This window comes from Monopterus albus, unplaced genomic scaffold (assembly GCF_001952655.1).
Source record: "Monopterus albus unplaced genomic scaffold, M_albus_1.0 scaffold223.1, whole genome shotgun sequence".
Classification (NCBI taxonomy): Eukaryota; Metazoa; Chordata; class Actinopteri; order Synbranchiformes; family Synbranchidae; genus Monopterus; species Monopterus albus.
Genome location: NW_018128103.1, coordinates 20,350 through 34,705, shown reverse-complemented (window position 1 = coordinate 34,705; position 14,356 = coordinate 20,350). Strand labels below are relative to the sequence as shown.

Sequence of the window (14,356 nt, the reverse complement as noted above, 5' to 3'; positions counted from 1 at the left end):
TACAGGCTGAAAAAATGGAACCATGTATACTACACAATTAACACACTGCCTTTACTGCAATGTTCCCATTCCTGTTTGCACAAGCAGAAGGAAGATGATGCAAAAAAACAGCTTAAGTTACAACATCAATTCCTATGTTTTATAAACAAAAATGCCAAACATCATAAAATAAAATATATTTTACCTTTAAAGTTGCAATGAAACTGGGATCTTGTCAATTTCCTTGTACCCTTGCGATACAGTTTGGAACTTTTCTTTAATTTGCTGGAGTGCTGAATGCACCGTCTCATTAGTAAACTGAGTTAATAAGAGGTGAAGTCTGAGACCCTATTTGTTTTTATGGTCCCAGTAAAAATAGTCCAGGTTGCTTTATAATTTCACTATGGAATATGGCATAAAGTTAATTTTTTAAAATGAAAAATAAACACAACCACAGCTAATGAAAATACCTTTGAACCTTCTTCTTGTTCATATGCAAAGACAAGGTGCAGCTACTAAATACTGACTTGAAGGGGGTGAATATTTATACAGTCACTTATTTCCCATTACATATTTTTATTTAATTGACATTACTTTGTAGAAACCTCTTTTCACTTTGGCATTAAAGAGGTTTTTTTTTTGTCAAAAAGGCCTAATGATATTGACCATAAAATCAGTAGTAGTTGCGTATGTAAGTGACCACAACAGTCAGGACACAGTGTATTATGAGGTATGTTGATTGGATGGGATGGGCGACCCCTGGTCCAGTCAAACTCAAGTTGACTTGTTGACTTATATCCTGCTCTTTCTGGCACCTCAAGGCATGATTGAAAATAATACTCCAGCTTTATAATTTTTATTTTTCAAATTTTCCATCCAACAGGCTATAGATAGAAAATAGAAAAATGTAATGCTACAAGATTATAAATAATTAATTATATTTGAGCTAATGAATAAAAAAGACACTGTGTAATGATGAAATAAAAATTTCTATTATTAATTTTTTAAATGGAAAATATGACTAATAAGCATCAAATGGATGGCGGAGACCTACTGTACTTGCCAGAATACTGCAGCACGTTTGATTTCTGTGTGTTTCAGACGTTTGAGGGCAATGTGAACAGTGAGGGTGTGGTTCGCCATGAGCTGCAGCACGTCATCCTGGCACGCTACATCCGCTTCATCCCACTAGACTGGAGCAGGGAGGGACGCATTGGAGTACGCCTGGAGCTCTACGGCTGCTCTTATTGTGAGTACAAGTGGCTAAAATGATTCCACCAGTCTGTTCTGTACGTGCTACACCAGATTGGCATGAATGAGGTTAAATGTAACCAACAAAATATATGTTTTAGAATGTTTATATAACTGTTCTGCTAACCAATTAAACACAGTACTACGCAAATGGAACTGATATGCAGTATCTGCCTGGAAATTAGTTCAAGTTAAAAACATTGTTGTACAACGGAAAGGATGATGACTACGAGTTATCAGTGTGCATGTGTTTGCAGGGCAAAGCACTGAGTCACCACTCATTGTCTCCACCTGCTGCTCGTTATCCCCTGGTCTTCTTCCCTCAGTCACTTGCTGGTTCATACTGTCACCTTGTTCCTGTGGCCTGAATTTTTCTTGTGTTTTATTTCCTATCTTGCAACCCTTGGGCTGTTTTTATTTGGTCTCTGGACTTGCCTGCCATTTTGGATTCTCAGTTTTGTTTCCTCAGGTTTGTTTGAGTTGTATGTTCTTGAGTTTGTTTAATCCTGCTCCCTGAATTAACTGTTGAGTTATAGTCTGGCCAATAGTTTTGTTACACTTATCAGCAAGCAAGCAAGCAAGCAAGCAAAGTTTATTTACAGTGGGTACGGAAAGTATTCAGACCCCCTTAAATTTTTCACTCTTTGTTATATTGCAGCCATATGCTAAAATCATTTAAGTTCATGTTTTTCCGCATTAATGTACACACAGCACCCCATATTGACAGAAAAACACAGAATTTTTGACATTTTTGCAGATTTATTAAAAAAGAAAAACTGAAATATCACATGGTCATAAGTATTCAGACCCTTTGCTGTGACACTCATATATTTAACTTAGGTACTGTCCATTTCTTCTGATCATCCCTGAGATGGTTCTACACCTTCATTTGAGTCCAGCTGTGTTTGATTATACTGATTGGACGTGATTAGAAAAGCCACACACCTGTCTATATTCAGAGACATAGAGCTCCAGGGCCAGGGCAACCTGCAGAAAGGTACAGGGAGAGAGAGAGGACACACTACGGGAGAGAGGAGACACAGAGTTAGTGATGTGTAATGGTGGCATATAGAAGCATAGGGAGAGAGAGGAGAGGGGAGGGGAGGAGAGGAGGAGGGGAGGGGAGGGGAAAGAAACTCAGAGCATCATGGGGCCCCCAGCAGCCTAGGCCTATAGCAGCATAACTAAGGGAAGGCTCAGGGTCACCTGATCCAGCCCTAACTATAAGCTTTATCAAAAAGGAACGTCTTAAGTCTAATCTTAAAGGTAGAGAGGGTGTCCGCCTCCTGAACTGAGACTGGGAGTTGGTTCCATAGGAGAGGAGCTTGATAGCTAAAGGCTCTGCCTCCCATTCTGCTTCTGTGGACTCTAGGAACCACAAGTAAACCTGCACTCTGAGAGCGAAGTGCTCTGTTAGGATGATAAGGCTCTACGAGGTCTTTAAGATACGATGGAGCCTTGTCATTAAGGGCTTTGTATGTTAGGAGAAGGATTTTAAATTCTGTTCTGAATTTTACAGGGAGCCAGTGGAGAGAAGCTAATATGGGAGAGATATGATCTCTCTTGCTAATTCCTGTCAGTCCTCTGGCTGCAGCATTTTGGATTAACTGGAGGCTTTTTAGGGAATTATTGGGACATCCTGATAGTAAAGAGTTACAGTAGTCCAGCCTGGAAGTAACAAATGCATGGACCAGTTTTTCAGCATCACTTTGGGACAGGATGCTCCTGATTTTTGCAATATTGCGTAGGTGAAAGAAGGCAGATCTAGAGACTTGGTTTATGTGTGATTTAAAGGACATATTCTGATCAAAGATGACTCACAGGTTCCTCACAGTAGTACTGGAGGCAAGAGCTATGTCATCTAAAGTAACTATATGATTAGACAGCAGATTTCTAAGGTTTTCAGGCCCAAGCACAATAACTTCAGTTTTGTCAGAGTTTAGAAGTAAGAAGTTGCAGGTCATCTAGGCCTTTATGTCTTTAAGACATGCTTGAAGTTTGACCAGCTGACCTGATTCATTTGGCTTCATAGATAAATATAACTGAGTATCATCTGCATAGCAATGGAAATTTATGTTGTGCTTCCTGATAATATTGCCTAAAGGGAGCATGTATAAAGTGAAGAGAATTGGACCTAACACAGAGCCCTGTGGAACGCTGTGACTAACGTCAGTTTGTGTGGAACATTTGTCATTGACATGAACAAATTGAAATCTTTCTGATAAATAAGATTTGAACCAACTTAGCGCAGTTCCTTTAATCCCAATAACATGTTCAAGTCTCTGCAGTAAGATGCTGTGATCAATGGTGTCAAAAGCAGCACTGAGATCTAAGAGGACAAGTATGGAGACAAGTCCTTTGTCTGAGGCTAGGAGAAGATCATTGGTGACTTTCACCAATGCGGTTTCTGTACTATGATGGACTTTAAATCCTGACTGAAAATCCTCAAACAAATCATTGTTTTGCAAGTGGACACAACTGCTTTGCAGCAGCTTTTTCAGGTCTTTTAGAAATAAATGGAAGATTGGATATTGGTCTATAATTAGCTAGGACACCTAGATCAAGAGTAGGCTTTTTGAGTAGAGGTTTAATTACTGCAAGTTTAAAAGCCTGTGGAACATAACCTGTTAATAGAGAGAGGTTAATCAGATCTAGTATGGATGTGTTGATTACGGGAAAGACGTCTTTGGGCAGCCTGGTCAGGATGGGGTCCAGGAGACATGTTGATGATTTAGATGAAGCAATTGTTGAGGTCAACTCAGAGAGATCTATAGGGGAGAAGTAGTCCAAGTATAAATGAGGTCTTACAGATGTTTCTAAAGCCACTGTAGTAGATGGCACATCTGTGAGAGCTGTGGGAGTGGTCCGACCAATTTTTTCTCTAATAGTTGTGATTTTATTTGTAAAGAAGCTCATGAAGTCATTGCTGCTGAGATCTAAGGGAATGTTAAGCTCAACAGCACTGTGGCTCTTTGTCAGCCTGGCTACAGTGCTGAAAAGAAACCTGGGGTTGTTCTTATTTTCCTCAATCAGTGATGAATAAAATGCAGTTCTAGCACTACGAAGGGCTTTTTAAAAATATATTATCAAACTATCTTTCCATTTGTTGGCTACTTGGAACGTGTGGCTGATATAGGCACAGTGCTTTGGAGATGCTGCATACGGCATCCCAATTACCAAAACGTATCTCATGCACTGTTTACATCTGTGATGAGAACCAAACAAGTTTAGAACACAAGGAAACTAGTTTGATATAGTCCAGCACCCAGACTCAGCCATGAGATATGACTGCCCTGGATCGCACATCTGTTCTCCTGGCAGAATACATAATTTCCTTTCCTTCCTTCATTTTTCAGGGGCAGATGTGATCAGTTTTGACGGCCACGGTGTCATCTCCTACCGCTTCAGGAGTAAAAAGATGAAGATTGTGAAGGATGTCATCTCTCTGAAGTTTAGAACCACAGCTGGAAATGGGGTCCTGCTACATGGAGAGGGGCAACAGGGAGACTACATTTCCCTGGAGCTTCGCAGGGCAAGATTGCAACTCGGCATCAACTTAGGTGTGTGGTTTCAAACACAGGAAAATCACTACATTGTCAGGTGTTCCTCAAAGACGGCCTAACTTATTCTACTGAAATTATTAGGACTGTGTTAACTGCTGCAGTCAGAAGTGATATGAGAAACTTTATGACCACCTGTTCCTATCTGTGTGATTTGTTCGCTTCTCTCCAGGCAGTAATCAGTATGGTTCCATTCAGGGCCACACCTCCGTGACCAGCGGGAGCTTACTAGATGATGACCACTGGCATTCAGTTGTCATAGAGCGTTATCGTAGGAATGTCAACTTCACTCTGGACCACCATACTCAGCACTTCAGGACCAATGGAGAGTTCGACCACCTGGACCTGGACTATGAGGTAATGACTTCCTGAGGGTTGTGCTCTCTGGCGTTTTTATCATCTCAGCTTCAGTGCTGCCAATTTGTCCCTAGCTCAAAGGTCTGTGAGGTAAAGTGGTCCTCAGTTTTAAGAACAGACTGGTGATATAAACCATTTACAGCCACTGATGATGGGCTAACCAGTGACAAATCCCTGGCCACCATTTCAAGCAGTGTTGATACCCCTGTTGACAATAATACGATATGCATTCAAAACCCTCTGGAAGGGGGTCACTGGTGGCCCCGGAGTTTTCAGATTTATCTATGATGTACACACAGCGTCGGTGTACTCTTACTGTCAGGCCTTGATTTGCAATATATGCATTAGGCTCAGATGGTATATGAGTCATATAAGCCATGTAGAGAAATCTGATAATAGCAAATCAATACTACTTAGAATACTGCTGAAGATGATGGCAACAGTCTGCCTGTGTTCATGGGTACCTTGCTTCTGCTCCATCGCCCTCATCAGCCCATGAACACAGCTCTCTTAATTCTTTTCAAGTAAAATAAACTAGAATTACTGCCTTGCAGTTATGTCTTATGTAGTGAAGAATTCAAAGGAAGTTTATAAAAGATATTAAGCATATTTAATTTGAAGAAATTCCCCTAGGTGTTCTTGAGGTACTGCGTTCACAGAAATGGGACGGACCAACAGACTGATGGACAGACTTACAGACAGTCAGATAACCTGAAAACGTAATACCCCTGAGTCTGGCTGTCACTGGGGTAGAGGCATAAAAATAAATGCAATCATGGGCAGCACAATGGTGCAGTGGTTAGTACTGTTGTGACACAGTAGGAACGTTCTGGGTTTGAACCTCAGGACCCATCGGGGCCTTTCTGTGTGGGCTTTCTCTGGACATTCCAGCTTCCTCCCACAGTCCAAAGGCATGCAGCTTAGGTTATTTGGCGACCCCAAATTAGCCGTAGATGTGAATGTGAGTGTGAATGAATGATTGTCTGTCTCTTAAGTGTCAGCCCCAGACTGGTGACGTGTCCAGGGTGTATAGTGCTACTTGCCCAGTGTTGGTTCCAGCCCCCCAAATGACCCTCTACAGGATAAGCAGCATAGATAATTTGTTTGGAATGTGTTGCAGCATCAGAATTGAAGTGAGTGTTTATTTTGAACAAAGAATAAAACTGATGAGGTATCACATCAAATAATGTGCTCCTGTATTCTTTTCAGTGTGATACAGGACACAGATGATTTAAACATCACTATTTTCACTTTCACTTTTAATTTTACATACTGTCCCAACTTTTTCTGATTTGGGGTTGAAGAATAAACATCACAGGAGCATTTATATGTAATTTAATCCATGAGAGTCCACTCTTCATGTTCTCAGATCAGCTTTGGAGGGCTGCCTGTGTCAGCTAAATCAGGCTCAGGGGACAGAGAAAACTTTGTGGGCTGCATGGAGGGAATCACCTACAATGGAGACAACATCACTAACATGGTCCGCAGGAAGAGAGTGGACACATCCAGCTTTGTAAGACAACCCTCTCTGTTTCTCAGCGTGTGTGTGTGTGTGACCAGGACCAGGATTGCATTTGCAGTGTATATCTCTTGTATTGCGAGTAGAATACTATTTAACCCATTCTTTGTCACTAAATGGAATGTTTATTTATTTTTTTGGAAAGGTTTAACATTTACCTTGCACTAAAAACTGTCTGTTAAGGAAAACTCCTCCTCTTGGTGGTAATTTTTTGAAAAAGGTGAATAATTCCCCCACATGTAAAAACAATATTGAACCCAAACATTTAATCTTGGTTAAAAAAGGGTCAAATCCAGGAAGGCAGGCAGAGAAGGGCAAACTTGTCAGAAATGCGATCAAATTGTCCAGGAATAGGTGGGAAATTGGGTGGGGGAGGTCAGGTGACGGGGAATGGCAGGTGGGAGTGCCAACAGGGATAGATGCTAATACTTTTAGGCACTGGCCCCATGGGCCACCAAGCCTCTAAATTTGGTGGCCACAGTGGGCCACCTGCTGGGGATATATGGTGGACACACAGGAACCTTTGGTGGCCACAGGCCATCAGGCCATTGTTAATGTTGACCCCTGGGTAGGATCAGAAGTCACTGGAGAGTTAGTACCTAACCTAGCAGGAAAAATGTAAGCCACTGAAAATATGAGACTGTTGTTGTGACATGAAGGTTCTGCATACAAACCTGCCAACCGGTTGGCACCTTTCATTGTGGTGTCTGTCTATTCTGCCATGTTTGCCGTTTTCCTTTGGTTTCTCCCACAGTCCAGGGTTAGCCAGGACAAAAGTCTAATTTTATCTTTAATTGATTATTTTTGTCAATAAGTGTGTCCCAGTTGATTTTACAGTTTTAGAGCAGCATTTGTGAGACAGTGAAAGTGCTTATAGATACAGTGTAACTGGACAGATATAAATTGTCCAGGAGCTTGTGTACAACAGATTACATAGTCAAGAGAATGAGCAGAATGTGGTATTGATCTGAGGTTTCCATTGTGCTGTCATCCTGCCAGCTGATGGATCTAATAGACATTAGACAATATGCTCTAAACTCATAGAGACTCTGCTGTAGTACTGCGGACTCTTCCAGAGTCACATGACATAATATAGATACCTACAGGCTTACAATACTCTGTGGTATGTGGTTCACAGAAGATCAAACTAGATTATGACCTTCTCTTCCTTACCCTTCAGTAGTCCATCATGTGTAGTAGTCAGTAGTCCATCCTCTAATGGCTAAAAACGGCTTTTTCAGGTTTTAATCAAAACAAATGTTACAGTTGCCTGCATGGATTTACAGCTGCTGTAGGGTGAATTTACTTCTATTCAGTATTGTCTCAGCACAAGCTGAAGTCATTTCTGGCTACAGATTTAGCCGATCTAGAATTGTTGCTTTCCTCCTTAACATTTCTTATAATGCATGTGGGATAATTGAGTACAATTTTGTCATAAGACTGGACAAGCTTAGTGCTTAAAACTAAGGTGTGAAAAAGTACTCCTATAGAAGTGTTAGTGCACCAGAACAGGTCAGATATGTTCACTATGGTTTTCTCTCTTTCTCCCTCACTGTAGCGAAACCTGACATTCACCTGTGCAGAGTCCAATTCCTTCCCCGTTTTCTTCAACTCCACATCATTCCTGCGGCTGTCAGGTCAGAGTGACAGTGACACTCTGTCAGTCAGTCTGTCTTTCAGGACATGGAACCCCAATGGGCTGCTGATGTTCACAGCGCTGACTGATGGGTGGGTTGAGGTGGGACTGACAGAGGGCAAAGTCACTGTCTACATGAATATGACACAGAAGAAGAACACACGTATTGATATCTCATCAGGTGAGCTGAACTCATTGGGTTTCAGGATGTAAGCTAAGGAGCCTTCACGTACTTTAATTAGTTGTCACTTTTGTATCTTGCCACATTCCTCAATTATTGTTATCAGTTTCATCCTTTTAAAGTTTATGGATGCAAGTGTGTGTTTTCCATTAGGTTCAGGCCTAAATGACGGCCAGTGGCACAATGTCCATCTGAATGCATTGGAGAACTATGCAATGCTGACAGTCGATGGAGATGAGGCATCCACAGTCAGAACAGCCATCCCCATTCAGATCCAGACTGGAGGAACCTACTATTTTGGAGGTGACTCACAAAAAAAGATATCATTGAGTGATAATTGTATACCAAAATCATGTTTCACTACATACTTCAGTTTTGAAGACAGTGTTCATTTTTAGAATTTGAGTAGGTGAAATATTTGCGTATTAGAGCACATATGTTATGCCTTTTATATTAAAGGTACAAAATGAATAACCAAAATGTAAGATTGTTGTTTTTTTTCTGGGGCAAAGGATGATTGATCTTATGATCTCAGTATTTCTGACCTCCTGACTATTGACCATGAGGAAGGCTGAGAGTAGAAGCCAGATGCAGCACAGACAAATCAAACCTATTATTCGGTCAGCATTTCTTCAGTGGTTGTAATAATCATCTTTGAGCTTTTCTGATTGTCTACAGGCTACTTTCTGCACAGTAACACGCGAACAACGCAGCGCTCCTTCCAGGGCTGCATGCAGATGATCCACATAGACGACCATTTAGCTGACCTCAAGGCTGTCGAGCAGGGCCACATTGGGACCTTTGAAAATGTCAGCCTGGATATGTGTGCCATTATAGACAGGTATACGACTTGATTGGAATTATTAAATTGATTGCCATACAGGGAAACAGCGTGGCTCACTGGGTAGGTCTGGTGCAAACACTGGGCTGGAAATCAGTCCCTGCTTTGTGCCTCTTGTGCTCACTTGAGTTTTCCTTCACTGTTCAATTGTGTTTTGTCAGGTGTGTCCCTAACCACTGTGAGCACGGTGGTCGCTGCGGTCAGACGTGGGACACATTCAGCTGCAACTGCAGTGGCACTGGATACACTGGAGCTACCTGCCATACCTGTAAGTGTACACACACATATTTCCATCACTTCAGGGGGACATTACATTTATATACATTTGTTTCCTGGAGACCTACCTTAACCTCACCCAAAGCTTAAACTGAGTCATCACTCTAAAATGTAATAATTTATACTCTGGGGACTTAGGTTTTGTCCCTATGAGGATGTCAAGTACCCACAATGTGACTGTGTAAACAGATTTATGTCCCCATAGCATGAGTAATACCAGGCCCCACACACATATGTCTATTGAGCTGTGTGTTATCTTCTCTGTAGCAATGTACCAGCAGTCCTGTGAGGAGTATAAACATCAAGGGAAGAGCTCTGGGAACTACTGGATCGACCCAGATGGCAGTGGATCTGTCATGCCCTTCAGAGTCAGCTGTGACATGACAGGTAAGATGTCACACTGAAAAGGCTGTAGGGTTCATCTGTTTAGTTTTATCACCTTATTCAGAGTAGTGTAGCAAAAAAAAAAAAAGTTATTTCCCCGATTAGCTTTGTCATTAGTTGTTCCGGGAAGTGATACAAACATGAGCTGTACTTTCAACATGTCTATCAGATAAGCTAAGCACACAACACAAAATGTCTTATGTCAGTTTGTAAAGCATTCAGGAACAGTGTTGCATTTGTGAACGTGACAGTAGGCATTGTGATATGGAAACACATCTGTCAAGCTATTGTTGATTGGTTTCTGATCTTTTAGAGGAAAAGGTTTGGACCACACTGAAGAACAGTTTGCCTCCTCAGACTTCAGTCACCAGTCCCGACCAGGAGGGAAAAGCAGTGCTGCAGATCACATACAATGTGACTGACGAACAGGTACACAGTGGCCACACCCTTTGACCAAGTTCACCTGCTGCACACTTTGCTTTGTTGTGGTCTGTTACCGACGCAGGTGCTGCTAAGGGAAAGTAACATTTGCAATAACCAGATGTAATGGTTCCATGCAAGGTGTTTATTTACACAATATTAGGGGGGGCATAATGTAATCTTAACAAATTAAACAAAATAAAATAAAAAAAACCAAATCCAACTAAACCCATCAAATGAAACTAAAACAAACACTCCAAAGAACAGCTGACATTGATGAGCACAACTTGTGATAAGACTTCAGAGTGTAACACACCACACCAACAAAACAAGGGGAGGAGTAGAGCACAGCTCTAGAAAGACTCAGTTTTCAACCAGACATACTATTAAAGCCCCCAGTTAGTAATGAATGTACCCACCCATGCCCAGCAGTCTAAGCAAAGATGCCCAGACTTCCCTCTCTCCAGACACTTCCTCTAGCTCCTCCGGGGGGATGCCGAGGTGTTCCCAGGCCAGCCAAGAGACATAGTCCCTCCAGTGTGACCTAGGTCTTCCCCGGGGTCTCCTCCCAGTGGGACATGCCCAGAAAACCTCCCTAGGAAGGCGCCCAGGAGGCATCTGAAACAGATGCCCGAGCCACCTGAGCTGGCCCCTCTCGATGTGGAGGAGCAGTGGTTCTACTCTGAGCTCCTCCCGGGTGACCGAGCTCCTCACCCTATCTCTAAGGGTGCGCTCGGCCACCCTGCGGAGAAAGCTCATTTCAGCCGCCTGTATCTGGGATCTTGCCCTTTTGGTCATGACCCAAAACTCATGACCATAGGTGAGAGTTGGAACGTAGATCGACCAGTAAATTCTTCACCACAGACCAGTACATTAGCAGCATTACTGCAGAAGCTGCACCGATCCGCCTGTCAGTCTCCCGTTCCATCCTTCCCTCACTCATGCCTAACTACGGTAATTAGGAGTACAAACCCCAAAACAGACAACTGTTTGAAGTCTTAGCAAACCAAGAGGAGATCCCTCCAGAGCAACCGACATGCAGTGCCACAAGAAAAGCGAGACGTGCTCTGTCTCCTAGGAACAGAAGAGTACAAATCAATCCCAGAACAACAGCAAAGGACCTTGTGAAGACACTGGAGGAAACAGATACCAAAGATCAATATCCACAGTAAAACAAGTTCTGTATCTACATAACCTGAGAATCTGCTCAGTGAGGAAGAAGCCACTGCTCCAAGATGCCATAAAATGTCTGACTACAGTTTGCAGCTGCACATGGGGACAAAGATCTGACTTTTTGGAGAAGTGTCCTCTGGTCTGATGAAACTAAAGTTGAACTGTTTGGCCATAATGACCATTGTTATGTCTGGAGGAAAAAGGGGGAGGATCATAAGCCAAAGAACCGTGAAGCACAGGGGTGGTAGCATCATGTTGGGGGTCTTTGCTGCAGGAGGGACTGGTCCACTTCACAAAATGGATGGCTTCATTAGAAAGGAAGGTTATGTGGATTTATTGAAGCAACATCTTAAGACATCAGCCAGGAAGTTAAAGCTTTGTCACAAATGGGTCTTGTCCAAATGGACAGTGTGGCAAAATGGTTAAGGACAACAAAGTCAAGGTATGGGAGTGGCCGTCACAAAGCCCTGACCTCAGTCCAATAGAAAATCTGTGGGCAGAACTGAAAAAGTGTGCGAGTTGGCACCACAGATGGCTGCCTTAGTTCTGTACCAGAGACAAAGTCCATGTGTGTGTAGCATACTTGGCCAATAAAAGGGATTATCATTAAAGACAGTTCAGCATTAGAAAATACTTGGTTTTAATGCATATGGAATTACACTTGGTTGTGGAATAAAACCCAATATGCAAATAATGGTCAAGTCTTACTAGCTGTGTCAGTGACCCATATAGAACTGTACATTACTGGCGCACATGCTAAATTCAGTATAATGTCCGTTTCCACAGAGAAACATTTCCTTTTCCCTCAGTATAACAAGAATCTGGTCATACTCACCCTTCTGCTGCCCTTAGTTTTTCTTTTCAAACATTAATAACACTAGTTATTTCCAATCTCTTCTCTGCTTTTTGCTAGTGATGTTAAACCACTGCATTGGGTGGGTATAATCTGTAACCCTTAACTTATTTCAACACAAAAATGTGGAAAAAATAATTTGTAGGTACATAACCATAATATTTTGCACAAATTGAAGGCCATTCCAACAAGTAAATAATCAGTAGTTAAACAATATTTCAAGCAATGCTGATTGGCCATTTGACAACCAAATGAAATCAGAGGATCATGAAGTATAGCATGTGAATCTTTTTTCCCCTCCTTGTTCAAACATATATGTAAAGGAGATACACAGGTGTCACAGTTTAGAAAAAGGTGGACTTAAATGCACAACTCAGAAACGCAGTATACATTAAAAGTTTAAACAGCCCACCTTTATTTAAGGGAAAGCTGTCACGGCGAACCATATCTCAGGGCAGCAGGGAGTGCTGGGATGACTGGACTGCTAGAGCTACAACCCAAGGTTGTAGAGAGGCGCAGCTGGCTAAAGAAAAGCAGAGGATGAGAATGAGTAACAGGGATGCTATGGTAATGGAAATACTGATAGTTATACTGAGGACCTGAGTAGCAGAATTTACTGGCTCTAGGCAGGTGAGCGTCATGGGCTAAGAACACAGTCCAGGGGGAGGTGTAGGAGCTGGCATAGGCAATCACTGGTCTGACGTGCAGTACTACCATGGTGGTGAGGCTCAGGCTCACAGCAGACGGCAAACAGGTAGTAAGGTGGTGTGCGGAAGGCTGACAGTGGAGATCCAGAACCACGCAACCAGTCGCGTCAAGAGTTGGTCTCCTCGTCCTGAGGAGTGTCACCTGGAGAAACAGTTCACAGTCCAGGCACCAAATTGTGCCTATACAAAAATGGCTGAAACCACCAAGCAGGGGGTACTCCGGTGCTTAACACAAGTCAACAGAAAACAGTTCAAACAGAAAGTGACCCTTCAAAAAAAAATAAGGGCAATCAGTTCATTACTACCTACAATCTAGAAAACAGGTCATACACAAACAATCTTAGTCATGAGACCCAAGACAGGTTACCAGCAGGAACACACATCTGGCAAGACAAGGACACACCAACGCTCCCTTTAAGTACTAGTCTGGTAATTGAGAGCAGGTGTGCCTCACCACCTAGAATGCATTCCCACCTGTGCGGGGGCGGAGCTACTGTGACAGCCTGTGCCAGCTGATGAAGTGCTGGGGGTGGACAGGGCCACGGACGTAACAAAAGCTAAGGCTGGAATGGCTCAACAGACAATCTGACAGGTTGCATGGAAATGGATTGATGCATAAATTAGGAAGTTAATGAGAGAATGAGAAACGGCTAGACAGATGGGTGTGGAGAATCAGTGACTGGGAAAAATGGGGTTACTGCAGGGTAGGTGTGAGTGGCAGGATGTGAAATGGCAGCACAGTTTGAAATGACAAAGGTAGGCAGAGTATAACTGAATGTACTTTGACATGTATTATATAATAAAGTGAAGGATTCTTCAAGATTGAGGGAGATGTGTTATAACAAAAACATTTTCTTGTTAAAACAGAACAGTTTGGTAATTAATAAGAGAAGCTGTTTGTGGAGCTCTTCTGTGTGTGTGTGTGTGTGTGTGTGTGTGTGTGTGTGTGTGTGTGTGTGTGTGTGTGTGTGTCTCCAGGTGTTGTCAGTCACTAGCAGCGCAGAATACTGTGAACAGTACATAGCCTACGCCTGCCGAATGTCTCGCCTGCTCAACACTCCAGGTCAAGTATCCTTCACATCATCATCAGCAGAATGGTTTTGATGTAATACTTGTAGTTATACAGTAGTATATTGCAGTACATAATATTAATATAAGACCACAGGTCCAAAGCCATTCATGTAAGCAGGAAATTTCCAACTTAGAGCATGTAGTTTGA

General features: G+C 42.4%; 1 protein-coding gene across 2 annotated transcripts in view; it reads left to right on the top strand.

The window, feature by feature from the left end:
* cntnap2b (contactin associated protein 2b) overlaps window positions 1-14,356 on the top strand; it is a 42,841-nt gene that overhangs the window by 12,037 nt on the left and 16,448 nt on the right. Inside the window, exons 4-14 of one of the 2 annotated variants that reach the window (XM_020619620.1) lie at window positions 1,081-1,228; window positions 4,587-4,790; window positions 4,963-5,147; window positions 6,517-6,660; window positions 8,225-8,483; window positions 8,637-8,786; window positions 9,162-9,324; window positions 9,486-9,592; window positions 9,868-9,987; window positions 10,298-10,413; window positions 14,116-14,200. In XM_020619620.1, the coding sequence (XP_020475276.1) occupies window positions 1,081-1,228; window positions 4,587-4,790; window positions 4,963-5,147; window positions 6,517-6,660; window positions 8,225-8,483; window positions 8,637-8,786; window positions 9,162-9,324; window positions 9,486-9,592; window positions 9,868-9,987; window positions 10,298-10,413; window positions 14,116-14,200 (1,681 nt within the window). Of the gene's footprint in view, window positions 1-1,080; window positions 1,229-1,526; window positions 1,700-4,586; window positions 4,791-4,962; window positions 5,148-6,516; window positions 6,661-8,224; window positions 8,484-8,636; window positions 8,787-9,161; window positions 9,325-9,485; window positions 9,593-9,867; window positions 9,988-10,297; window positions 10,414-14,115; window positions 14,201-14,356 lie in introns of those variants that run through there. The other variant, XM_020619621.1, reaches the window with a different exon arrangement.